We start from the raw sequence: 27,616 nt of genomic DNA on the forward strand, positions 1-27,616 counted from the left end.
CGCCTCGCAAAGCTCCCAGCACAGACCATAGCCACAGTTCCCAATGTGATTCGGACAGTAACAAACAAGAGTGCATAGCATGACAACTGTGCGCCAAACATGCCAACTTAGACAAACGGGCCTTTGACACTGCAGCAAACTCTTTCACCGGCCCTGCGCCTACACAAACTGAGTTCTTCCATTTGCCTAAAACGCATCTGCCAACAAGAAATGAAAGCGCTGAAGCAGCAACAGGGCCGTTTTGGAGCCCGGACTAACCAAAGTAACCGGACTGACCAGACGTACTACCCTGTTACTACCCAGAATATCCCCAAACCCCAAAGACATACGTTCATCTCCATTTTTAATCGGGCAGCATTAAAACGCTCAAAATGAACGAAGCGCATCTCATGTGTTCTCCCCCCCTCCCCTCCCCAATAGCCCCTCACACGAGCCCCAGCCCCCCCCCCACCCCGAGTCTCATCTCAAACCTTTCACAACTGCCGTGGTTGCCTTTGGTTGCCTCATACTTTGTAAATAAATGTCACTCGAGCACCAGCTGGGCATGCATCAGGATCACAGCACCGACCTGTGCAGACATTCCTCTGCCCAACTTGCTAGTAGGAAGAAGCGTGAAGGTTCTAAAGCAGGTAACCGACGGTAAAGCTAAGGTAAAAAGCTGGGTCATCCACGTCTCTGCTTAAAGACAGCCTCATCCTTCTAAAGCACAGGCCCTTAAGAAGCCGGAAGAGCTACTACTAACGGAAGTTTCCATCTCTTCCCCAAAACCAACATTCACAGGAACAGCTGAATTATACCTTCACCTAATTAGCCCCTACTTACAGCTACAGGAACAAATAACGTTGACTGAGACAACCGGGCACTCAAGGCAACACGCAAGATACTATACTAACATTACCGAACGGATACCGCGTGATAGCACAACTGTTTGCTTGATGTAGTAAGCAAGAGAGAAGGGCAATGCAGCAAGCCACACACCCTGCGTCCTTCAGCAGATGCTCTCGTCTCTAAACCTTCACAGCGTGTTCGATCCTCCTTTACGGACGCGTGCCATTTCCCAGACACGCGGCCCTTCTCCTAGCCTAAGCTTGGCAACTCTTCCCCCAGCAAAAAATAGTCGTGAACGCAGAGGCACGCTCACGTTCCCACATTCCACAACCACTCGCAAAACACCGCAGAACAAACCAGCCAACCCGAAACAAACCAGAAACAAAATGCGCATGTGCTTCCCCTCGGCAAGACGCACTGAACAGCAACGTGCCGGTACCCTGAGCTACGCCTCCACTTGCAAAGCCACCGCCCGCCCTCCTCCCCGTACAGGCAGGAAAGGCCGGGGCTAGAGAAGCCTAGAGCAGGCAGGCAGTGAAGCTTTTCGTAGAGAGCGAAAGTCTCGTCAGAGGCACTCACCGGGAGGGCGTCTCCGCTGTCGCTGTCGCTGCCGCTGCCGCTGCCGCTGCCGCTGTCTCTGCCGGCGCCGGCGGGCTCTTCGGGCAGCAGCGGCGCGCGTTTGTCGGGCGGCGGCGGGGCCGGCAGGGTGTTGGAGCCGCTGGCGCCCGGGCAGCGGCGCTGGCTCTTGCGCGAGTCGGCGGTGAGCGAGAGCTCGTGCGAGTAGGAGTGGAGGAAGGCGCGGACGCCGTCGATGCCCACGAAGGGCGAGGCCGGGGCGGCGCGCGAGGCCCCGCTGCCCGCGGCCAGCAGCCGCGAGCGGCGCCAGCGGCGCAGGCGCAGCGCCAGCAGCGCCAGCAGGAAGGCGAGGAAGAGGCACGCCACGGCCGCCACGGCCAGCACCAGCCAGCGCGTCAGGCTGCCGGCCGGCTCGCCCGGCGCCGCCGCGCCGCTCAGCTCCGACAGCAGCTCCGCCACGCTCTCGGCCAGCACCACGTGCAGCGTGGCCGTGGCCGACAGCGCCGGCTGCCCGTGGTCCTTCACCACCACCACCAGCCGCTGCCGCGGCGCGTCGCGCGCCACCGGCAGCCGCGCCGTGCGCACCTCGCCGCTGTGCAGCCCCACGCGGAAGAGCCCCGGCTCCGTCGCCTTGGCCAGCTCGTACGACAGCCACGCGTTCTGCCCCGAGTCCGCGTCCACCGCCACCACCTTGGCCACCAGCGTCCCGGGCTCCGCCGACCGCGGCGCCAGCTCCACGCCCGACCAGCCCGCGCCCGCGCCCGCGCCCGCGCCCGCCGCCGCCGCCGGGTACAGCACCTGCGGCGCGTTGTCGTTCTCGTCCACGATGAAGAGCCGCACCGACACGTTGCTGCTCAGCGCCGGCGCGCCCCCGTCCTCCGCCCGCACCCACAGCCCCACCTCGCGCACCTCCTCGTAGTCGAAGGAGCGCAGCGCGTACAGCGCGCCCGTCTCCGCGTGCACCGACACGTAGGACGAGAGCGGCGCGCCCCGCACCTGCCCCTCGCACAGCCGGTACCGCACGCGCCCGTTCTGCCCCCAGTCCGCGTCCGCCGCCCGCACCCTCAGCACCAGCGCGCCCTTGCCGTTGTTCTCGGGCAGCCAGGCGCTGTAGCGCGCCTCGCCGAACACCGGCGCGTTGTCGTTCACGTCCAGCACCCGCAGCGGCAGCACCGCGCTGCTCCACAGCGCCGGCGACCCGCCGTCCGTCGCCCGCACCGTCACGTTGTACTCCGACACCTCCTCCCGGTCCAGCTCCCGCGCCGTCACCACGCTGTAGTAGTCCTCAAAGGACTTCTCCAGCCGGAACGGCAGCGTGCCTGGGAGCGACAGCCGCACCTCCCCATTGGCCTCTGAATCTTCGTCCTTCACATTTAGCAAAGCGATAACAGTTCCCGGGGGGCTGTCCTCGGGCACCGAGCTCACGACGGACGTCACCACGATTTCAGGCGTGTTGTCATTGACGTCGATGACGCTCACCAGGACTTTCGCCCTGGCCGAGAGGTCCCCGCCGTCCTTCGCCTGCACCTCCAGCTCGTACAAAGCCGCTTCCTCGTAGTCCAGCTGCCCCGCCACCGACACGTCCCCGGTGCGGGCGTCCACCTGGAAGACGCGCGACGCTCCGCCGGGCGTCCTGCGCAACGAGTAGCTCAGCTCTGCATTGCTGCCCTCGTCCGCATCCGTGGCGTTCACGGTGAGCAGCCGCGACCCCACGGGCACGTCCTCCCGCACGCGCACCGTGTACACCGCCTGGCTGAACACCGGCGCGTTGTCGTTCGCGTCCAGCACCACCACGCGGATCCGCGCCGTGCCCGTCCGCGCCGGCTGCCCGCCGTCCTCCGCCCTCAGCACCAGCTCGTGAAACGCGCCTTCCTCCCGGTCCAGCGCCTTCGCCAGCACCAGCTCGGGCTGTTTCTCCCCATCCGGTCCCGTCTGCACGGCCAGACCGAAGTGCTCGTCGCCGCTCAGCTCGTAGCGCTGCAGGGCATTCAGCCCTGCGTCCGCGTCTTGCGCTTCTTCCAGCGAGTACCGCGTTCCCACAGCCGTTAGCTCACTGATTCGGAACTGCAGTTTATCTTGCTGGAACTTGGGAGCATTGTCATTCAGGTCGGTGATTTCTATCTGTAGTTTGAAAACCCTCATAGAGAATTCTACCAAGATTTCTAAATTTATCAGGCACTTGTCCTCCAGCCGGCCGCAAACTTGCTCTCTGTCTATCCTTTCCGCCGTCACTAAATGGCCGGTCCTGTCATGCAGAGCGAAATACTGCCGCCTACCTTTGTCGACGATGCGGGCGCCGCGGGCGCGCAGCGCCGCCGGCTCCAGCCCCAGGTCCTTGGCCACGTCGCCCACGAAAGAGCCCTTCTGCATCTCCTCGGGCACCGAGTAGCGGAGCTGCCCCCACGCCAGCTCCCACGCCGCCACCAAGGCGCACCACAGCAGCGCTCGCCCTCGCCCTCGCTCTCGCCGGCCCCAGCGCCTCCCTGGATCCGCACGCATCGCCGCCGCCGCCCCGCCGGCACCGAAATCCCGCCGGCTCCTCCGCGCCGCTCTCGCTCCGGCACGGCCCGCCGGCCCGCTCTCGCCCACCCCTCCGCCTCGCCGCTGCACGCCTCCGCACCGCCGGGCCGCTCGCAGCCCGCCCGCACGCCCAGCCGGCCGGCCAGCCAGCCCGGCGCCGCAGCGGGCGGGGCTCGCTCCAGCGCTCCGCTCCCTCCTCTTCTCCTCTCCTCCTTGGTGAGCAGCGGCGCCCGCAGCCTCCGCCGAGAACTGCAGCCACAAGTCTCACCCCAGCCTCCCGCTCCTCCCGTTCCCCACGCCTATCCCGTACTGTCGGGGGCCGGCGGAAAAGTCAGGCTTCAGGATACACATTTGGCCTGTGGAGAATATTTGCTGCCTTCCTTGCTCTCAAGCTGTTGTCTTCTCTGGACCGCATGACATTAACCTTTCTTTTCCTGAAGGTCACCATGCAAGAAAGGAGGCTGACTTGTGGGTGTGGAACTCCTACCGCACGGCAAAAATCAATTGCTTCCGGCGATTTATGTAAAGCGCAACTACATGTATATGACATACCTCTATAACTGTATGCATATAACATGTGCTTTACGACCTTTAGATATTGAATACGCATTGCCACTAGTCCAAGAGCAGAATCTGCACGACGAATCGCAGGCCTATTTCTTACAGCGCTGCTTACGTTATTTCCCCTCAGTTTTCCAGCGACGAATGGTCACCTGACACCGAATCGACTGTGAAACGACAGCTTCGTTTCGTAACTCGGTAGTACTACTTTTTCGATGATGCCGCCAACGCTATATACCAAGGCATCTGTGCAGACCACCTCCACTCCTCCCACCTCCTCAGCAACCCCCAGCAGCCACCCCTCTCTGGAGCACAGCACACAGAGCAAAACGAATTACGCGATCTTTCATCAACCGACAGACCGTAATAGTCGGGTGCGTCAGTACCCATGTCCGTCCGCATGGGAACTAATATCGGTATTACACATTTCCACCACGCCTTTCAACTGAGCAGTCTACACTGATCAGTGGAACTCTAACGGTGTTCTTGGACACCAGAACCACGAACCTCTGAAAACATTTACAGCTGTTAACCTACGGGAAATATAACGCTACTGCGTCCCTCCAGTTCATTCAGAAAAGGGGCCATTCCTTTCAAAAGCAGCAGCAACAACAACAAAAAAGCAAAGCCGTACAACAGACAAAACGTTACAAGTGGTGTACTTAGACTTAGAGGAACACGCAGGCTTACAGACCTGCATTGCACGGGCGTCACACGAGTGCTCTCTCCCGGCAGAGGCTTCGATGGTCGAGACAAGCGTTTCAGGGGACATCTCCACCTACGCTAACCTTTTGTCGTTCATTGCCTTAGCCTTTGTAATTGATCGTTCCTTTCATGAGCAGTCTTTCTCCCTTATCTCCAAACACTCCACACACACCTCTCCGCCTTTCACTTCTGTTTTCAGCACACAGCAGAGGCTGCTGTGAATCACATTTCGGCTCTCCCCTGAAGCGCGCTCCAGTCAGCGCAGCCACCGCAATGAGCGAGAGCCGCTCGCGGGGAAACTACGCGGGGCCAGCGCCGCACGTCGCCTCACCGAAGGTACTGGGGGCGACGGGGGGTAGGGTACGGGCGAATCCATCGGGGTAGGACAGAAAACGGACAGATGCCGACTGAAAGCAAGTCAGTTCAAGAGGTTACGCTCAAACAGTAAACACACACACAGTGAACCAGCTGCTAGAGGGTCGCTTAGAAGGAATAACAAACAAATTGAACATGCACATAGAAGGAAGCTTCTGTGCGAAAAGTGGTTAATAATGTGTGCTGCTCACGAAACTAATCACGAGACAGTGAGAAACAGTCTTCCCGCAGTTAAAACGAGAAGGCAGGAAAAACCATTAAATTAGAGAAACTAACAGCACCTTTAATTGAAAATGACGTTAAAAGTGAGTGAGCGGCGGGGAGGGGAGGAGATAGCCGTGCGCCTTGCAAATTACGAGGCAAATAAAAACCTGCATGAAAGAAACAGATGTGTCCTAAGTGAGCTGAACGGAACGCTGGGTAAACTCCAAAGAAGGGGCTCCATTAGTGCAGGCTGGGCATACCTTTCCAGCAAGCAAATAATCCAGCAAGCTGGATTATTTGTTTCCAAAAGTCAGCCTTGCAATTCATGATTTAAGTGATCTGCTAAAGCCTTTTCTTCCCATAAAAAGGAAGAAGAAGCATACTTGAGGAAGTCTCGACCGAAACGGAACCTCTCCTCACGTAAAGCAGGAAGCTGATTTGAGTGTTCTGAAGAAGAGATGGAGCCAACGGATGACAAACACTGGTGGAGGGCTGCTGAGCAGTTTTCTAAGAAAAATGTAGGACGAGAAGAAGGAAATCGAAATGCTTCTGAGTGGACTCGTAGTATCATCAGAAACTGAGGGAGACGTTCCACTATGCCTAACTATGATAACTCTTAACGAGACAATGTCGGGGTTTCTGGTCTTCTGTGGCTAGGACAGAAGTAATGCACTCCACCTCTATCGCTGTTAATAAGTACACGTTGCTAAACGTTGCTTTTCCGAGTATGTAACGTTCTTGTATCATATCTGCATGTCGGAGAAGGAGAAGACACAACCCCTTTCCTAGCAGCAGACTTCCGTGTTTGAAGGTACCAGAGAGAGAAAAACAAGAAATCCAAAGCGATCCAACCCAAAGATGTCTCCGTCTCCAAACAACAGAAAATCTATTCCTCTTGGTAAAGATGGAAATACCATCTGCCCTAATAGGAAGCCACAATTAACAATTCACTCGCATACACGTGACGGCCTGCCGACTAGCCAGAATCCTGGCTTCTCACCCTTGATAGATATGTGTACACACACATCACACGGGCAGACACGTTTAAAGACACCTGCCTATTTCTCCTCTTTCTGTTCTTGCGTAGAACTTCCAAAAAACAATAAGACTCCAGGAGGGAGAATTTTCAGTACCCCTGCAAGCTACTCCAGTATTAGCCAGCCAAAACGCAATAGCACACATATTGCTCGCTTAGCCACTGCCTTTCAGCAAAAAAAAAAAAAAAAGAAAAAGAAAAAGAAAAAACGTTCTGGTCTCATAGATTAGACAGACTCAGACATGGTCAAAGTACCGTTACGTTTGCCACAACACCACACCATCCCTAGCAATTCAATTTATGACCTCGGCTCTACATCAACGCCCCCCTTCACCTTCGCCTGCATATTAAAGACACAGTGACGACCAGGAAAAGAGACGGAGCCCTAGCACCACCGATGGAAAAGGCCATAAAGAACGCAGAGAAATCATGGCCCTACAGAAGAACCGGCTCCCCTGACTCCAACCCTTCTGCAGCACCAACAACTGGGACGGTAGGCGGCGACGCCCGTGTCTTTCTTTAGGGGGGAAGTTAGGCCCTGGCCGCGCCCGGAGGCTCTCTTTTGTCGACCCATTCACAGGCACACGCTCACATTTCACCTGGAGATACAGCACCGAAACAACGTACAACATTTGTTTCGTGTTCAACACTATCAAGCAAGTCGTCTCCCTGGGGAAAAGGAGATCGAGGAAAACAAAAACCCTTCAACACAAAACCCTTCGATCACATTTCCCCCCTACCCAAGTGCAGAATCAGTACACTTCATTGTACACAACGAGGAGCCACATTCGCTGTTACTCACGTATGCGATTGTCTACGGAACAAACGTGACGGCCGGAACCTTTCAACTGAGCCTGAACGTGTAATTCCTGATGACCCCAGGGGCACCTTGGTTCACTTCCTGCTTTTAAGCGAAGTGGGGAAAATACTGTCTCCTCCTTTCATGACAAAGGGATCATCCTGTCCCACTACAACGCACACATGTGGAAAGCAAACCACAAAAATAATTGCGTCAAGTTAACAACGACCGAGACGTTGGCGACGGCTTACAGACCTACAGTGCATCGGGGTGCGACGGCGGGTCTCGCGCCGCTCTCCCACTAAAATCCTACCACGACTTGGAGAAGGGAAAAGCACTGTTGCGTGAAGGACGAGGGCCAACAAAGCTCATGAAATGCAAGACGGTCAGGACCGAGTATGCAAACACCACTGCCATTCAGTGTGAGAAGAGACATTCATGCTACTAACGCCTACGACAGCCTAGAAAAAAGAAGGCGTTACACTAGTGCTTCCTCCATTCTTTCATTCACTCCAGCGGGCGCCACTCCGTCCTATTTCATATTCAAATAAAACCCCAGGGAAGCACCGCAGGTGGCTAAGGATGAGCAAAACTGTAAAAGCACGAATATAGGTCGTAAGAAGACAAGGCAGGGGGCGAGAGGAGGACCGGGTGGTCGGCTTACAGACCTGCACGGCGTCGGCGTCCGACGGCGGCTCTGCCGGGCCTCGGCTGCTGCTCGGCGTCGGCGTCCCGGGCGCGTCCCCGCTGAGAAGATCCGCGGCGGCCAGGCCGGGCAGCGGGGCCGGCAGCCAAGCGCACTCGGCCACGGCGCGGCCCGGGGCCACGCACAGGTTGTACGAGTAGGGCAAGGTGCCCTCGCAGAAGTCGGCCGGGAAGGCCGGGCCGGCCCCGGAGAAGCGCTCGGCGCCCAGGCAGCGCAGGACGGCGGGCGGCCCGGCGCGGCGCACCCGCGCCACCACGGCCAGCGCCACGCTCAGCACCAGCAAGGCGCAGAGCAGCGCCAGCGCCAGCACCAGGGAGAACTGCAAATCCGCCGGCGACTCGCCGCCCGCCGCCCGCTCGCTCAGCGCCGGCAGCGCCTCCTGCAAGCTCTCGGCCAGCACCACGTGCAGCGTGGCCGTGGCCGACAGCGCCGGCTGCCCGTGGTCCTTCACCACCACCACCAGCCGCTGCCGCGGCGCGTCCCGCTCCGACACGGCCCGCGCCGTGCGCACCTCGCCGCTGTGCAGCCCCAGCCGGAACAGCGCCGGCTCCGTCGCCTGCACCAGCTCGTACGACAGCCACGCGTTGCGCCCCGAGTCCGCGTCCACCGCCACCACCTTGGCCGCCAGCCACCCGGCCTCGGCCGACCGCGGCACCACCTCGAACGGGCCCGCGCCGGCGCTCGCCGCCGCCGGCCACAGCACCTGCGGCGCGTTGTCGTTGCGGTCCAGCACGAAGACGCGCACCGTCGCCGTCGAGCTCCGCGCCGGCGCCCCGCCGTCCTGCGCCCTCACCTCCACGGCGAACTCGCGGCACTGCTCGTAGTCGAAGGAGCGCTGCGCGTACACCGCGCCGCTCCGCGCCTCCACCGACACGTACGCCGCCGCCGCCGCCGCCTCGCCCGCGCTGCCGCCCACCAGCCAGTAGCTCACGCGCCCGTTGGCGCCCGCGTCCGCGTCCCGCGCGCGCACGCGCAGCACCGCCGCGCCCGCCGCGTTGTTCTCCGGCACGTAGGCGCTGTAGGCGCCTTCCTCGAACACCGGCGCGTTGTCGTTCACGTCCGACACCGCCAGCGCCAGCGCGGTGCGGCTGCAGAGCGCCGGGCTGCCCCGGTCCTTGGCAGTGATTGTGATATTGTAGTCAGAATTTTTTTCTCTGTCCAGGCTATTATCAGTTACTAATTTGTAGGAATTTTTCGAAGCTGATTCCAGTCTGAAAGGCAAATCGTCGTCTATGTAACAGCTTACATCTCCGTTATCTCCGGAGTCCCTGTCGCGAACATTGATCACCGCTACAACTGTGCCTGGAGCCGAGTCTTCAGGTATCGGGTTCAAGATAGGCAGGAGGGAAAGTGTTGGAGCGTTGTCGTTCATGTCTAGAATGTCTATGTGGACCTTGGCGTGGCCACTCAGCCCGCCTCCGTCTTTGGCTTCAATGGTCGCCTCGTAGTATTTGGCCTCTTCGAAATCTAAGGGACCGGTAAGCTTGACCTCACCTGTTCTGGGATCCAGCCCGAAAAGTTGGCGAGCTCTGTTTCCGATGTCACTGAAAGAGTAGGTAATTTCCGCATTTGTACCTTCGTCACTGTCAGTGGCTTCCACCTGAAAAATTAAGGAGTCCTCAGGCAAGTTTTCCTCCAGTCGGACCTTGTACATTTCCTTGGTGAATACCGGGGTATTGTCGTTGGCGTCAGTCACATTAATCATAATGTGTACAGTCCCGGATCTGACTGGATGCCCACCATCCACCGCCATCAGTATCAAATGGTGATTTTCCTGTTTTTCTCGATCTAGCTGTTTCTCCAGTAGCAATTCCGCGTGTTTCTTGCCATCGGGATTCTCCTTCACTACTAGGGAAAATAGAGGATTGGGTGTAAGCTGGTAGTTTTGCAAAGAGTTAGCACCAACGTCAGGGTCTCTGCCACTTCCCAGCGGGAACCTCGCTCCTGGAGGCGTGGATTCCGTTATTTCTAGGTCAACAAATTCTCTGCCGAACTGTGGCGCGTTGTCGTTGATATCATGAATAGTAACGCTCACATGAAATATATTGAACGGGTTTTCCACCACCGCCTCGAAACTGAGGACACAGGGCGACACGTCCCCGCAGATATCCTCCCGGTCTATCCTCTCGTTCACACACAGGCTTCCATTATCGTCCGCGATAGCGAAGTATTGCTTTTCGTCATTCGAAACAATGCGCAGCTTGCGCGCCGGCAGGTCGGCCGGGCTCAGCCCCAGGTCCCGCGCCAGCGGCCCCACCAGGGAGCCGCTGCCCGTTTCCTCGGGAATCGCGTAGCGCAGCCGCTCCGGCGCCGCCCGGCAGCACAGCGGCAGCAGCACGGCCAACAGCGCGACGTGCCTGGCTGCTGCCCGCCGCTCCGCTGCCACTCTGACATCCATTCTTCGCTTTGCTGAGCGGTGTTCTGCAGACAATATGAAAATAGGCTCCTCGATCAGCTGAAATAATCCACAAGGGAAATAAATAAATGTAATGACAGTTACCGGGCAGCGGACGGGCTGGAGCAGGGCCGGGGCGTTCCTGTTTTTCTCTCTGTCTCCCGTTACGGGGCGGCGCTGCGGGGATACCCAGCGCCAGGGAGGCGCTGGTAAGAAGGACTGCTCCTCCGCGTTGGCCAACAGTGACACCCTGAGTCTAAGAACGGCAGCGTCCAAGGTAAAGTGAACGACTCGAAGCTCCAGTTAAACACATACTTAGGAAACACTCGAATCCGGATTGTATATTACGGATATGCAAGTATATGCATGTATATGCAGATATGCAGGAGCGCAAAATAGAAAAATTGTATCTGTGGAACGTGTGCAGCTAGGTAAACTTATGTCTGATTTCCCTCCACCTGGAAGACTTCTGCAGGACAAACCTTCTGTTACTGCTTGAAGAAAAGCAGGAACCCTAGTCTCTGTATGCACATTGCCCTGAGAGATCTCTCGGGAGAGTGTGCTGCAGTGTATCTGAACCCACCACCTCCTCTTCACTACCATGGGAAAAAAAAAAATAAGCGCGATGAGTCCAACCGCTGAAGCACTGCATGGAAAAACCGGTTTGAGTTTCGATAATTGGGAAATCCTGAGCTAACAAGTAGATTACAGATTTCTTTACCAGTTCGACAGAAGGCAAGTGGTCACTGATGCTCGAGTAGAGCTGGGAATATCAACGCCTGAGAAAAGTAGAGTGGTCACAAGAGAGCTGCCAAATCCCATCTCTTTTGACGTTTCTTGCATCAAAACTCAGCGTCATCCTATCAGTGCCATACAACCTAACAGTATCTCTCCTTTGATCTGTGTCTCTTTGACAAACTACACTGTCATCTCCTAACTTAGCCAGGTGCTACTGCAGCAGGAGCCATATCTTAAGAACCTTTCCAGGAAAAGGTCGCCGGCGGTGATTGTTGCATGAGGAAGCCACAGGAAAAAAATAGACCCTATCCTCAGGGAGAGTCGTTATATCTCGCCTTTGCATTAAAAATGCGTCTTTCCAGTGAAGAAGGAAAGGTCTGATGGAGGGCTGTATTGCCACAGCCCCTTCATGCAGAGGACATGAAGGGATAAGAAAAACCTTCCACAGCACCTAATTGGTGACCGAGCTCCCGCATATATACCAGCGTTGTGTCTTTGTAGATATTGATCAGGCCACCTCCCAACTCAATAGGGTGTCGCTAGAAATCAGGGGAAGATAATTCCTTTTCCCCCAAATGTGCACCTTGGCACAATTCAGGGTAACAAATGAACAGTTCGTCCCAAGGAGAACGTAGTGTGGATTTGAACTATTTCAGGAGGAGACAAGAGGGTAGCAGGCACGTAAGCATATGTATAGGTGGTCCAGGGAGCGTGGAGAAGGCATGGATATGTATGTAGGGATTGGAGGACTTTCTGCTGAAACATGCCGGGATGATTTCACAACCTCCTATGACAGACTATGGGCAGAGCTGCCAAACACAACCCGGTCACCAATTTGCAACAGGAAGTGATCCCTCCTAATTCATGGGTCCTCTCTTCCTCTTTGTACTGTCATCCACAATACAGTCATCTCCTAAAATCATGCAGGTGCGAACCAGCCTACATCAAAGATGGAAACATTTTCTTCCCACCCTCATGCCGCATATGATTTTATGTCTGAGAGGCAGCAGTGGGAAGGGATAAGGGATACTAAGGTTCATTCACCTGAAGCATAAGGTTATGTCAAAGCTCAAATGCCCACCACACGCAAAAGGACATATACAAACTCATGGTATTCTGGAAAGGACCTGGATCTGCATGAGAAATCTTTGTACACATTCACCTGAAATCCTACTATATGATTTTCTCTCAACAACCCCGTTTTGAACTCAAAAACAGTGGGATTTATGTCTCAATAGTTTATTTTGCTTAATTTTAAGTTGCAACAGTGTATTGCTGGGCTAAATGACAGGAAAACAAATAATAGAGCAACACAAACTTACTAAATAACTGTATTTTTGAAGTCCTAAGAAGCCTGTTCAATCTAGGCCAAAATATCAGTAAGACAGGAAATAAAGTAGGCCATTTTGAGGATAGCCTATGTCAAAGAGGTATCTTCAAATGCCAGACTGGCATGTTTTGCAGGTAAAAATAATATAATATTCTATGGAAATCAAGGGGTAAGATATCTGATTTTCTCTTGTTCCCCACACTCAAAAATCAGAGACATGATGAATAGACTGTGGTGAATCATACTCTATTTTAAAATATTTTGCCATTCATATTCAGGTCAATATACTCTGCAGATCAATGTCATACTTACACAAAGAAAAGACAAGTAGGATTATATCCAACCCAAAGGTCCAGTCACTAATGCAATGATTTCATAGCTTAAGAAGACTTTTCAAAGCAGTATTACACCTTGTCAGGTATTTTGAGGTCTTGTTTCCTGACTTGGGACACATACTTAGAAGGAAATGAGTGTTTAATAAGTTACCATATGCAGAGGAGTAAGGAAATCTGAGAAGGAGGTCAGTGAGTTTTTGTTTAAGGTGCAAGTATCATCTGTACCTAGACTATGGCTTCTCTGATACTCATAAGAAGAGGCAAATACAACATGATACTTTCTGTAAACTTATAAGCAGAAATAAGTAGTTTTGCACGTCCATTTCATGGTAATATCCATCAATTTTATGCTTGCTTAGTCGCAAGGAAAAGAGAAAAGTGATAGAAAATCTTGGAAGACCAAATTATTTCTCTTTTGAATTTTTGTACTATTATTTTGTGATGGGCTTGCAAATGTTTTCCACTGTGTCTGTGGTTTTTTTCATCTGTGTGTCCAAAGTTTATTCTGCCTTTCATTAAAAAAGAGTGCAAATAATACTGACTGAGAAAAAAATGGAATCTAAAGCAAACACACAGGACTCCACACTAATCTAACAGAACTGCTTATCAAACTTGCTGCTTCTCTGCCTCTGTACGTGGTTGGCAGAGAAAAAGGAAATACAAAACAAAGTGGGTTCTTCACTGTGACTCCAGTGAAGAAGTGTTCACTACTGTAATTTACAGCTGTTTTGCCACAGTTCTGCCTTAAAATTCAGGCGCAGAGCACCTGAAAGTCAGTGAGGTCTCAGGTTGCAAGCTAGGCCCTACATTCTTGCTTTGGCCCTTACAGAGGGGTATAGCTCTTCTCATTTTCAGTTGCCCAGCCAACTTCACTGCTGACTCACCTACCTTCCTTTTCCTAATCCAGCCTCTCACCCTCATTGCATTGCCTGTGCACGCTTTCACTGCCCCATAGCTGTCTGACTATTGGCCCTACATATGCCACAAGCAAGAGTTTAATCCACAGACATATTAAGCAAATATATATATTACAAAGCCATCCTTTCATAGCTTTAAACACTGCAGGTAGGTATGCAGACTGCTACTCCTCTAATGCATTTCTAACCTGTTATCAGGCACACTGAGGCCTAGCTTTAGGTCATACCAACAAATATGACTAGCATTTGAAACATTCAGCAATTAAGGAAGCCTACTATAATAATTTAGATTACAGCACTCACAGCAGGTTTTTATAACCCCATTTCTTTGGCGAAATTTATTTGGGCAGAAGGAACTGAGATTGCATGATACCACAGCTGCTTGCTTTATGTAATAAGAGAGAAGAGGAATGCAGCAAATCACAAACCTTGACTTCTTCAGCAGAGGCTGAGATAGAGATCCCTCAACTCTCGTCTCAAAACCTTCATAGCCTCTTTGGCTGTTTCTAACCCTCCACATTTTCAAATGCATATCATCCGAACACCAGCTGCACACACCATTTCTCCCGGTGATGCACCAGGATCGCAGTGTGAATATATATACACAAGGGAGGTACATCCGTATGCTGACCACACTATAATGACGAAACAAGCACGTCTTAGAGCATATAAACGATGTAAGGCTGAAGTAAGAGACGTGCAGTTTTACAGCAAACACTGGGTCGTGCGACTATTTCCTTAAAAACGCTGTTTAAGATCCTCCTTTACGGACGCGTGCCATTTCCCAGACACGCGGCCCTTCTCCTAGCCTAAGCTTGGCACCTCTTCCCCCAGCAAAAAATAGTCGTGAACGCAGAGGCACGCTCACGTTCCCACATTCCACAACCACTCGCAAAACACCGCAGAACAAACCAACCAACCCGAAACAAACCAGAAACAAAATGCGCATGTGCTTCCCCTCGGCAAGACGCACTGAACAGCAACGTGCCGGTACCCTGAGCTACGCCTCCACTTGCAAAGCCACCGCCCGCCCTCCTCCCTGTACAGGCAGGAAAGGCCGGGGCTAGAGAAGCCTAGAGCAGGCAGGCAGTGAAGCTTTTCGTAGAGAGCGAAAGTCTCGTCAGAGGCACTCACCGGGAGGGCGTCTCCGCTGTCGCTGTCGCTGTCGCTGCCGCTGCCGCTGTCGCTGCCGGCGCCGGCGGGCTCTTCGGGCAGCAGCGGCGCGCGTTTGTCGGGCGGCGGCGGGGCCGGCAGGGTGTTGGAGCCGCTGGCGCCCGGGCAGCGGCGCTGGCTCTTGCGCGAGTCGGCGGTGAGCGAGAGCTCGTGCGAGTAGGAGTGGAGGAAGGCGCGGACGCCGTCGATGCCCACGAAGGGCGAGGCCGGGGCGGCGCGCGAGGCCCCGCTGCCCGCGGCCAGCAGCCGCGAGCGGCGCCAGCGGCGCAGGCGCAGCGCCAGCAGCGCCAGCAGGAAGGCGAGGAAGAGGCACGCCACGGCCGCCACGGCCAGCACCAGCCAGCGCGTCAGGCTGCCGGCCGGCTCGCCCGGCGCCGCCGCGCCGCTCAGCTCCGACAGCAGCTCCGTCACGCTCTCGGCCAGCACCACGTGCAGCGTGGCCGTGGCCGACAGCGCCGGCTGCCCGTGGTCCTTCACCACCACCACCAGCCGCTGCCGCGGCGCGTCGCGCGCCACCGGCAGCCGCGCCGTGCGCACCTCGCCGCTGTGCAGCCCCACGCGGAAGAGCCCCGGCTCCGTCGCCTTGGCCAGCTCGTACGACAGCCACGCGTTCTGCCCCGAGTCCGCGTCCACCGCCACCACCTTGGCCACCAGCGTCCCGGGCTCCGCCGACCGCGGCGCCAGCTCCACGCCCGACCAGCCCGCGCCCGCGCCCGCGCCCGCGCCCGCGCCCGCGCCCGCCGCCGCCGCCGGGTACAGCACCTGCGGCGCGTTGTCGTTCTCGTCCACGATGAAGAGCCGCACCGACACGTTGCTGCTCAGCGCCGGCGCGCCCCCGTCCTCCGCCCGCACCCACAGCCCCACCTCGCGCACCTCCTCGTAGTCGAAGGAGCGCAGCGCGTACAGCGCGCCCGTCTCCGCGTGCACCGACACGTAGGACGAGAGCGGCGCGCCCCGCACCTGCCCCTCGCACAGCCGGTACCGCACGCGCCCGTTCTGCCCCCAGTCCGCGTCCGCCGCCCGCACCCTCAGCACCAGCGCGCCCTTGCCGTTGTTCTCGGGCAGCCAGGCGCTGTAGCGCGCCTCGCCGAACACCGGCGCGTTGTCGTTCACGTCCAGCACCCGCAGCGGCAGCACCGCGCTGCTCCACAGCGCCGGCGACCCGCCGTCCGTCGCCCGCACCGTCACGTTGTACTCCGACACCTCCTCCCGGTCCAGCTCCCCGTCGGTTACCAGGCTATAGTAATTGTCAAAAGTCCTCTCCAGGCGGAACGGCAGGCTTTCGGCGATGCTGCACCTCACCTCCCCGTTCGCCCCCGAGTCCCGGTCCTGCACGTTGACAATAGCAACGACTGTCCCCAGCGGCGAATCTTCCGCGACCGGGCTGAACACCGACGTAATGACAATCTCTGGGACGTGGTTGTTCACGTCAGCAACGGTGATGAGAACCTTGCTGTGGGACGAGAGTCCACCTCCGTCTCGGGCTTGCACGTCCAGCTCATAAAAGGCCCTTCTCTCGAAATCCAGCCTTTCTGTGACGGTAATTTCCCCACTCTCCGGGTCCAGTTGAAAAGTCCTGTCCACTTTCTCCGGGACTTTATGGAACGAGTACCTGACTTGGGCGTTTGGCCCCTCGTCCCTGTCAGTCGCTGTCACCCGCAGCACCCGACTTCCCACGGCCACATCTTCTCTCACGGTCACCTCATACACGGACTGAGTAAAGGCCGGCGCGTTGTCGTTTCCATCTAACACGACGACGCGGATTGCTGTCGAGCCCGATTTCACCGGACTCCCGCCGTCACTTGCTGTCAGGAGCAAGTTATGAACTGCCTGCTCTTCCCGATCCAAAGGGTTCGCTAGTATCAGTACCGGATATTTCACACCATCAGCTCCGGTCCTTACCTCCAGGGTGAAATAGCTGCTCTGGCTACACTCGTAATTTTGCAGTGAGTTCACCCCGATGTCGGGGTCTTCAGCTTTCTCTAAAGGGAAACGCGTGCCTGGCGCTGTATGCTCTATGATTTCTAAGACGCTGTTTCTTGCCGGGAAAACGGGCGAGTTATCGTTAATGTCCTGGATTTCTACCTCCCCTCTGTAGAGCTTCACTGGACTCTTCACAAGAATCTCCACATTCAGGACACATTTAGCAACGCCAGAGCAGATGTCCTCTCTGTCTACACGCTCGTTGACAGCTAAATGGCCGTTTTCCAAGTTCAAAGCGAAATACTGCCGCTTACCTTCGGAAACAACGCGGGCGCCGCGGGCGCGCAGCGCCGCCGGCTCCAGCCCCAGGTCCTTGGCCACGTCGCCCACGAAAGAGCCCTTCTGCATCTCCTCGGGCACCGAGTAGCGGAGCTGCCCCCACGCCAGCTCCCACGCCGCCACCAAGGCGCACCACAGCAGCGCTCGCCCTCGCCCTCGCCCTCGCTCTCGCCGGCCCCAGCGCCTCTCTCCAGCCGACATCTCAAAGCTCGTGAAGACTGGCCCGCCGGCCCGGTGCCGGACGAAAGACGGGCCCGCGGGCCACCGCTCTCGCCGTACTCCTCCTGGCTGAACCTTCTCTCCCAGCAGCAGAACCGGCCGCCTTCCCCGCCGGCCTCTTTCCTGCGCTGTCCTTGCAGTGCGGCGGCGGCTCCTCTCGCTCAGGCTCGCTTCTGTTCTCGCGGTCCCTGGCTGCCGACCGGCTCGTCGTGAGCAAACAGCGACACTTGCAGCCTCCGACAATCACTGCAGCGCTCCAGCGCTGCCACGGGGAAACCCTGCCCACCTTTCCGCTCCCCCGATCTGCACACGCCAGTCGCGGCTGTCAGTATGCCCAATAGCATTGCGTAGGGACACAAGACCACAGCTTCGCGATTCAGGGATGTGTGCGCCCCATCGTATGCCGCAGGCTAATATTAGATTCCCGCCAACTGCTAGGAACCTTCCAAGACTCGAGCAACGGTGGAGAAAGGGCATGGTAGGCTGTGATGTGAAAAGTTTGTAGGAGCAACAGGAACGTGGGCAAGACGAGCTGGAATAACGGTGCAGTGTGGCCGCTTCGGGGCCGGGGCCGGGGCGGGGGAGAGGGGGGCGGGAAACACAAGCCTTGCTTTCTGCAGCCGTCGTCTATGCTGCAGTACGCGGTGCCCTGTTGCAACGGGCGAATCACGTTACGAAAGGCCAGAAGAAAACCCTTTCCAGAAGGGTGGAGGCAGAAAACAGATGGGGTGTGGCGACGCACCTCGGCTTATGGAGCTGAGCCTTGGCCTTTTGCTGCCATTCTCACTCATTCCTCCGGACAGTTCTGCCTGCCACGTCGCTTACGTTAGGGCACACGAACACAGCAAAAGGCTGCCGGACTTGAGCAGGTGGCAGCCGCAGTAAAACCTGTACGCCTTTAACGTCGGACACCTTTCTAAATAGCACACGTATGCACCGCTGCACGTAACGTCCTACAGCGGCCATCCTAGTCCCAGCTCTCCTCGGAGCCCGCAGCCTCACACGGCTCCGTCGCTCCAGCACGTCGCGAAGCAAAAGCGGGGCTCTGCAGCCGCACCTCACTGGCTTCCAGGCGCCTTGGCATGCCCAGAGCCCCTGCTGCTGTAGCGGCCAACAGCCCACCACCGTGACTGAACTGAGGCGTTTCGCAGACACTCTCCCCAGGCGTCAAGAAAAATGCTCGGCGCCACCTCGCCCGCTCCCCCGCCCCCGAAAGAACCCTCACACCTGTGAAAGCCTTGCGGTCCTCTACAGAGGCCGGAACGAAGGAAATATGTGCCCAAAGCTGCTTCCGCAACCCACCTTTAGTTCATCGCAGGAATGGCATTCGGGTGCTTTTATTATTTTTATTACTCGGTTTGGAAAAGAAAGGTTTACAGACCCCCCACTCGGTAACTGCGATTCCATGCAATGCCACGGTTTCAGGATATGTGCTGCCCGACAGCCTTCATTCAAATAATGCCTTCATAGATCGGCAGGGACTACAACTCTTAGTTCAAAGCATGGGTGGAACACTGTTAAGAGACAGTCAGCATACCGAAAGGGAATTCGGGGGCAGCGGGGCAGGGGCGGAAGCGAATGCAAACGCTCTAACGGGGGCTACGGCAGTTCGAAGCGACTCGCGCAATTTCTTTGCATCCATCCGCTTAGATTTAATACGGCTGCACGATTTTAGTTTCTTTCCTTACAACGACTGGGGCAAGGACGTAACAGGACGTTCTTCAACTAACTCGGCTACACAAGAACGGAAATACGGTATCAACTGATCGACGAAGTCCAATCAACTTGTTTTCTTTTTTTTGTTGTGGTTCTTTTTTTCTTTTCTTTTTTTTAAGGTGGTGGCAGCCAACCGCGGTAGTGGCTCAGCATCCGAGGGAAATTGGTGAGGCTACCTGCGACGGCAAGTTTCCTCTGGGGGAATCATTGCCGCGTCTCTTACCCCGGATCCCTCCCTACCCAGGGGCAACCAAGTGAGGGTATCCCACGCCGCTTTAGGAGGGAAGCGTCAAGCCATTGATTATGCTCACTTAGCGCTAGTCAAAGGGAAGCCTGCTGAACTGTCCCGCAGGCAGCGTCCCGGCGCTCTGCGGCCGCGGTTCCTCGGCGGCGGTGAGGCCGCTGGGGAAATCCTCTTCCCCGGCAGCGCCCCGCTCCGTGCCGCAGCGCTGCGGCGGCAGGCTGGGGAGGACCGGCTTCAGGAACTTGAACTCGCTGTTGCCCGAGCCCGTTGTGAGGCTGATCTCGTAGCAGTAGGCGTGGGGCAGAGTCGCCGTCCCGGCGGCGTCGGCCAGGCTGCTCTGGAAGTTGCCGGGGCCGTAAAGCACGGTGCCCTCTTTCGGCGCCGTTCTCTTGCGCACCTTGCAAGCGACGAAGGCTGTGGCGGACGCGAGGAAGAGGAGCGAGACGAGGGCCAGGGAGACGATTAGATACACCGTCAGGGAGCCGCCCTCGTCCTCCGGGGCCAGGCCGCTGCGCGGCATGTGCGCGTCCGAGAAGCCGTCGAGCAGGAGCGCGCCCAGCGCCGCCGTGGCGGACAGCGGCGGCCGCCCGTTGTCGCGCACCAGGACGAGCAGCTTCTGCTTCACGGCGTCCCTCTCCGTCACCGGCCTCCTCAGCCGCACCTCCCCGGTTTGCGCCCCCACGGCGAACAGCCCGGGGTCCGTTGCCTTGAGCAGGTGGTAGGAGAGCCACGAATTCTGCCCCGAGTCGGCGTCGACGGCGACCACTTTGGTGACGAGGTAGCCCGCCTCGGCCGACGTGGACACCAGCTCGCTGGACGGCGGCGAGCTGTCCTGCGCGGGGTGCAAGACCACGGGCGCGTTGTCGTTTTCGTCCACCACCAGGATGCGGACGGTGACGTTGGCGCTGAGGGGCGGCGAGCCCGAGTCGGCGGCGCTCACCACCACCTCCAGCTGCCTCACCTGCTCGTAGTCCAGCGGCCGCAGCACAAACACGTTCCCGTTCTCGGAGTTCACGGAGACGTAGGAGCGCGGGGCCCGCTCCGCGGGCTGGGCCGGCGCCAGGGAATAGGTCACCTTCGAGTTGGGCCCCACGTCCTCGTCCGCGGCGCGGACGGCCCCGACGAGCGCGGCCGGGTCGTTGTTCTCGCGCACGTACATGGTGTACGACGTCTGGTTGAACACGGGCGCGTTGTCATTGACGTCGGAGACGTCCACCGTGAAGGTCTGCGTGGTCGTGAGAGCCGGGGACCCCGCGTCGGCCGCCGTGACGGCGAGGATGTACTGCGCCGTCTGCTCCCGGTCCAGGGTGCTCGCTGTCACCAGCTCGTAGTAATTCTTATAGGCAGGCCTCAGGGAGAAAGGGGACACAGAGTCTTCCAGGGAACAGACCACCTTCCCGTTGTCCCCGGCGTCCCGGTCCTTAACGACAAAGAGGCCCACCACCGTCCCGGGCGACGCGCTCTCGGCGAGCGGGCTGCGGAAGGAACTCACCACCAGCTCCGGCGCGTTGTCGTTCACATCCACCACCTCCACCACCACCTTGCAGAGCGCCGAGAGACCGCCGCCGTCTGTGGCGCGCACGCTCAGCTCTTGTTTCTCCGCCGCTTCGAAATCCAGAGGCCGGGTGACACGAATTTCACCAGTCACGGCGTCGATCTTGAACGCCGGGCGCCTGTGCCCCACCGCCTGACTGAACGAGTACCGTATCTCCCCGTTAACTCCCACATCCGCGTCAGTCGCGACCACGCGCAGAACCACGGAGTCCTCCGGGGCGTCTTCCAAAACCTGGCCATTGTACAGCTCCTGCGTGAAGACAGGGGCGTTGTCATTTACGTCCAGGACAACGATGCGGATCTGGGCCGTCCCGCTCCGCGGCGGAGAGCCCCCGTCCGTGGCAATGAGGCTGAAACCAATCTCCGCTTGCTCCTCTCTGTCCAGCGGCTTGGCCAAGACTAATTCGACGGAATTGCCGCGCCTACTCTGACTCCGGAAAGAGACGCTGAAATACTCGTTCTCGGGAGCGATGCTGTAAGCCTGCAGGCTGTTGCTGCCAACATCCAGGTCCCGAGCCCCCTCCAGCGGGAAGCGGGACCCCGGCTCGCTCATTTCCACGATCTTTAAAGTCACTTGTTCCTCCGGGAAAACTGGCGAATGGTCATTGATATCCTCTACGGCCACTTCGATCCGAAAGAACTGCAGGGGGTTTCCCAGCAGTAACTCAAAGGAGAGCGTGCACGTGATGGACTGGCCGCAGATCTCTTCCCGATCTATCCTCTCCCTGACGGCCAGGCGGCCGGTCCTGCGGTCTAACCGAAAATGCTGCCGGCCGTCCTCCGAAACAAGCCGGGCCTCGCGAGCCCAGAGCTGCGCCAGGTCCAGCCCCACGTCCTTCGCGACATTAGCGACCAGGGAGCCGCTCTCCCTCTCCTCGGCGACCGAGTAGCGAAGCGGCTCGGAGCGAACATGCGGCACGGAGAGAACAACACAGAGACAAAGCACTTGCCTTGCAGACGCCATGTCGGGCCCGGCAGACACCCTGCGTCTCGCGGATCGCCTGCCCGGTCCTCCGGGGAGCTTCCCGCGCGGAACCGCCGCAGCCTTGCGGCCGGGCGCCCCTGCTCGCCGAGTCCGCTACGCGGCCCGGATGGCTGCCGAGCTGGCCCGCCAGCGCCTGGCACGGAGCACCGCTCGCCGCCCCGCTCGCCGCCGCCGCCGCCGCAGCGCCGCCGCCGCCCCGCTCGCCGCCGCCGCCCCGCTCGCCGCCGCCGCCGCAGCGCCGCCGCGCCACCGCCGCGCCGCCTTGGCCAACAGCACCACCCTGCGGCCCGCGGCGGGAACTGCTCCCGCCCGGCCGCGCCGCCGCGCTCGCCTCCGCCGCGCCGCCGGGCGAGCCCGGCCGCGGCCGGCACGAGCCGCTCGCCAGGGCCGCCGCTGCGAAGCCGGGGCAGAGCGGCCGCGTCGGCGGCCCGGCCGCGGCCGTCCCGAGCGGAAAGCCGAAGGGGACACACAGTGCCTTTGCAGAGTCCCTGTGCCTGCGCCCGCTACACGGCAAGGCCTTCCCCGCACGCAGGTCTCGAGCTCCTCCTCCGCCTCTCTTGTTCACTGGGCCTTATTCACGCCCGCAGCCCCCGCTGTAGTCGCCCACGCACGCCGGAACGCCAGCTCCCGAGTACTCTGCGGCTAGTCAGCGGTCCGCGCACGCCAACGCTGGCAACTGTCGTCTTCTCTCGATCGACAGCGAGAGGAAATAAAAGAGGAAACACAAAAGCAAAAGGCAAAGGCAAAGGCAAAGAAATAGAAAAAGAAACAGAAACAGAAAAAGAAACAGAAAAAGAAACAGAAAAAGAAAAAGAAAAAGAAAAAGAAAAAGAAAAAGAAAAAGAAAAAGAAAAAGAAAAAGAAAAAGAAAAAGAAAAAGAAAAAGAAAAAGAAAAAGAAAAAGAAAGAAAAAGAAAAAGAAAGAAAAAGAAAAGTTCTGCGGCAAAGCACGGGAACTACGCTGCTCTTCCAACCTGTCCGAGAGAACCATTGCCCCGGGGACGAGAGTTACAAGCCCCTCCCCGGGACTGTAAGCAAAGCGCATGAACATACAGATTACCGTACAGTTAGCTGTTTATCCCAAATGCCCCCACCACGCCTGCTAACTCCACTACGTCTTTTACCGCTCTGGACCGCAGAGAGATGACTCGGGATGTGCTGCTCTGTGCAAACGTGGCTGCCTGAGGCAGTCCCTCGCATTTCCACCCGAAACACTTGGCAAGGGCTCTTCCCCTGGTGGGACTAATCAGGCTTTCCCTCGGTCCCAGGAAGGCTTACTCGTAGACGCGCCTCCCATGGCGTCATGGTATTCCAAGAAGTATCCGGCGGGGAGCGGTGGGGGAGGGAGGAGAAAGGAAGGGGTGATGGGGCGAGGGGACGAGGAGGTGCGGGGAACTAAACATACGGAGGGGCTGTTCTCACCTGATTAAGTTCCCCTTCACAAGCCGGCTGGGAGTGGGACAGGAGTTCCTCGTCCCTGTGCTTGCCCGCCTCAGCGCAGCTCTGCGGAAGAGGCGGCCTCGGGAGGACGGCTCGCAGGAACGCGCTGCAACGCGCTCTTCCCCGAGCCGGTGCTCAAGCACACTTCATAGCCGTAAGCCGCCGACAGAGTGCCCGCGCCGGCCACGTCCGCAAAACTACTGCAGACATCGCCAGCGGCGTAACCGTGCGCAGAGGCAGGTGAACGCCTTCCTCGTAGTCGACCCTTGCAGAGCTTCGCCCCCGAAAAGGCGACGGCGGCGAAGAGGAAGAGAGAGGAGACGGAGCACAAGGAAGCGACGAGGTAGGGGGCTAGCAGGTTCTCCTCGTCGCTGACGCCGTCGCCGTCGCCGTCGCCCTCCGGTTTGCCCGCAGGAGCGTGGGAAAGCTGCAGGAAGGCGTCGGAAAAGCCCTCCAGCAGGGCGAGGCTGAGGGTGATGGTGGAGGAGCGCGGCGGCTGGCCGCTGTCCCTCACGAGCACGACGAGTCCCTGCCTGGCCGCGTCCCGCTCCGCCACGGCCCGCGCCGTGCGCACCTCGCCGCTGTGCAGCCCCACGCGGAAGAGCCCCGGCTCCGTCGCCTTGGCCAGCTCGTACGACAGCCACGCGTTCTGCCCCGAGTCCGCTGTCGGCGCTTTCCTCCAGCGCCGGCGCCTCCTCGTTCACGTCCGACACCGCCAGCGCCAGCGCGGTGCGGCTGCAGAGCGCCGGGCTGCCCCCGTCGCGGGCCATCACCGTCACGCTGTGCTCGGACGCCCGCTCCCGGTCCAGCGCGCTCGCCGTCACCACCTTGTCGGAGCTGCCCGGCGACGCCACCATCGCGAACGGCGCCTCGCCCTCCAGCTCGCACCACACCTTCCCGTTCTCGCCGGAGTCCGCGTCGTGCACCTTCACGAGCGCGACGACCGTGCCGGGCGGGGAGTCGCAGAGCGCAGCCGCTCCGGCGCCGCCCGGCAGCCCAGCGGCAGCAGCCGAGCGCACAGCAGCACGGCCCTGGCTCCTGCCGAGCCGCTTTGTCCGTGCCGGCTTTCCACTCTCCCCAGCCCGCGCTGCGCTCCGTCCTCCTGCCCCTTCCCTTCCTTCCCTGCCCGTCCGGCACACGCCGGCACCCGCCGGCACCCCAGCTCGCGGCAGCGACCCCAGCGCGGCCGCTTCGGCCGCTGCTGCTCTCCGCCAATCTCCCCCGTGCTCTGCTTTCTCTCCGCAGAGAGCCGCGGACCCCGCCTGCGCTGGCTGCTCGCAAACTCTCCTCTAGCACAGTGAGAACCGCGGGGCAGACGAGAAGCGTCTTCCCGACCGCTCGCCGCCTCTCCCGGAGGCTCCGGCGGCTGCGGCTGCGGCTGCGGCTGCGGCTGCGGCTGCGGCTGCGGCGCTGCTCCGCCTCGGGCAAGAGCGGCACCCGCAGTGCCCGTGCCGCAGCAGGTCTGCGCTTGGATTTCTCCTAAGGCACACCAGATGCTGTAAAGCCTCGTGATTAGCTGCAAGGAAAAGGGAGAAGTAGCCGCAGTTCTTGCAGGAAAGACATCTTGCTCTTTCCTATTTGAGGAGTCAGTTGCTAGCCTTTCGGGCATGGCCTACGTCACACTGTTACAGGGACATGCCAGTGGAATCACGAGGAATTTGGGAGCATTCCACCCAAGCAGCGCTGAGCCACTGCACGCCAGCTGATGCCTGCGCTCGCAGCAGCCCAGAGGCAGCCCCAAAACGCGTGACTTAAGCACGGTGACGTGCAAAGGACTCCAAGGTCTCTTCCACCAAGGGATTTAACCGCTTCACCGAGCTCTGCACTTTTCCTTTCATCCGTATGTCTGCACACACACATACACACACACACACACACACAGCCCCTCTGTATATACAGAAACCAGCAGTACTTAATTAAACCGAAGTAGGACTAGAACGATAAGAAAACCAACAGACTCGTACAGACAAAGATTTCGTAACTCGAGAGGACCTCGAAGCAATATTACGCTCTGAGAGTGGTGGTTTTTTGGGTTGTTTTCTGTCTCTCTCCGGTCTGATTCCCCGACTCGGGACAAACACTAAGAGAGACATTAGTGCGATGGAGCGATGAAGAAGATTCCTCGTGCACAGGATGGAACTTATGCTCCGTCTGGAAAGGAGACTCGTCAAAGCCGTTTTGCGCTTCTATTTCAGGTAAGCCACATCATTGTTGGTAAAGCCCCGTGCTTGCTTAGTTGCAAGGAAAAGAGAGAAGCGGTAGGAAATCTCGCAAGACCAAACTACTCCTCTTTCTCATCTGCAGGGTCAGTTCTGTCACCTGACGGCAGGCCTGCGAATGCTTTCCACCTTTGCTCAGTTTCCCCTCTTTGCTCGCGCATGTGTCAGGGGCTTGTTCTGCAGTTTGTTTACCCAGGCAAAAGAGCAAATAACAGTTGATGGAGAATTCTGCCTCCTGAAGGTAACACGCAGGAGTGCCTGCTAACCTTACTGAACTGCTTACTCAACTTGCCCCTTGTCTGTATCTCTGCCTGGCTGGCAGAGGAAAGGGAAGTACCAAACAGAGTGGGTTCCTCACCCACAGGCACGCCCTGGCGCTGACTCCTGCTCTGTCCACAAAGCCCTTGGGGTGGGCTTGGCTGAAATCTCTGCAGCTCGAGGTCTGCCCTAACAACGCTCTCACACTGTTCTGCTTGAGCACACGGCCTGTGTGCCTGTGGGAGCTTCCAAGCAAAAGTCCTGTTATCTAGCCAGCCCATCTAGCCAGTCCTGCCTGCACCTGTGGCCTTCCTCCTGCCCTTTGGGAAGGCCTGGTTCCAGCCCGGCGCTGGAATGCAGGATGGCACACCAAGAGGCGGGCCGAGTGTCCTCTAGTCCTCTAAGGTAAGGACAGCCCAGAAGTAGCTGCTCTTTGCCAGAAGCACTCTGCACCGCAGCGTCCGTCCTCTCTTAGCCCATAGCCAGCTGGAGAGAGGGCTGTCAGAGGTGCCAGTGGGCTTGCAGCTGCTCCCAGTGAGGCAAGTATTTCACTGATGTCATGCACAGCTGCTCTGCCACAACCCTGCCTCAGAAATTCACTCCCCGGGCACCTGGGAGTCAGTGAGGCCCCGAGTTGCGTGCTAGGCCCTTAATTCTCACTGTGGTCTCTCGGCAAGGCGGGAGGCTCATTTTCAGAGTGCGGGCCTCTGAACCTTGGAGTTACGAGACATTAGGAGAGATTCTGGTGTAGCTTCTCTGCTTCTTCTTCCTCTGCCGTGAAACCCCGTCTTCAGGTGCCTCTGAGCTTGTCTAGGGAGTCAAGTGTTTGCGGCAAAACAACCCTGACAGGTTCAGAAGCAAAAGCCCACTCCATAAACCTCACCTAGGAAGCCTTCTCGCAAAGAAAGCTTGAAGCTCAGGGCTAGCCAAAACTTTCCTACAACAACAACAACAACAACAACAGCCACGAAGCAATAAAGGAGTTGAAACAGACAGAAATGATGGAGGCCACAGGTTACGACTCTAGACTATGCCACTTGCAGTAGGCACATAATGAAGGTATTGAATAAGTAATAAATATTAAAGGAGGCGCCTCGCAAAGCTCCCAGCACAGACCATAGCCACAGTTCCCAATGTGATTCGGACAGTAACAAACAAGAGTGCATAGCATGACAACTGTGCGCCAAACATGCCAACTTAGACAAACGGGCCTTTGACACTGCAGCAAACTCTTTCACCGGCCCTGCGCCTACACAAACGGAGTTCTTCCATTTGCCTAAAACGCATCTGCCAACAAGAAATGAAAGCGCTGAAGCAGCAACAGGGCCGTTTTGGAGCCCGGACTAACCAAAGTAACCGGACTGACCAGACGTACTACCCTGTTACTACCCAGAATATCCCCAAACCCCAAAGACATACGTTCATCTCCATTTTTAATCGGGCAGCATTAAAACGCTCAAAATGAACGAAGCGCATCTCATGTGTTCCCCCCCCCTCCCCTCCCCAATAGCCCCTCACACG

At 57.9% G+C, this 27,616-nt stretch overlaps 2 protein-coding genes and 1 pseudogene across 2 annotated transcripts; all 3 read right to left on the reverse strand.

Moving 5' to 3' along the window:
• Positions 1-818: 818 nt before the first annotated feature.
• Positions 819-18,121, reverse strand: LOC138069189 (protocadherin gamma-A12-like). The gene is made up of 3 exons (XM_068960118.1): positions 17,436-18,121; positions 1,408-3,680; positions 819-824 (listed from the first exon to the last, which is right to left on the reverse strand). Exons 1-3 carry the CDS (start codon positions 17,659-17,661, stop codon positions 819-821), a joined length of 2,505 nt encoding a protein of 834 aa, XP_068816219.1. The 5' UTR covers positions 17,662-18,121.
• Positions 6,141-13,626, reverse strand: LOC138069125 (protocadherin gamma-B1 pseudogene; annotated as a pseudogene).
• A 1,503-nt stretch (positions 18,122-19,624) lies between the features above and the next one.
• LOC138069158 (protocadherin beta-4-like) lies at positions 19,625-22,353 on the reverse strand. The gene has a single exon (XM_068959929.1). The coding sequence runs from the start codon at positions 22,155-22,157 to the stop codon at positions 19,713-19,715; it is 2,445 nt and encodes an 814-aa protein (XP_068816030.1). The 5' UTR covers positions 22,158-22,353; the 3' UTR covers positions 19,625-19,712.
• Positions 22,354-27,616: the final 5,263 nt, after the last annotated feature.

This window comes from Struthio camelus, chromosome 13, assembly GCF_040807025.1.
Source record: "Struthio camelus isolate bStrCam1 chromosome 13, bStrCam1.hap1, whole genome shotgun sequence".
In the NCBI taxonomy this organism is placed as follows: domain Eukaryota; kingdom Metazoa; phylum Chordata; class Aves; order Struthioniformes; family Struthionidae; genus Struthio; species Struthio camelus.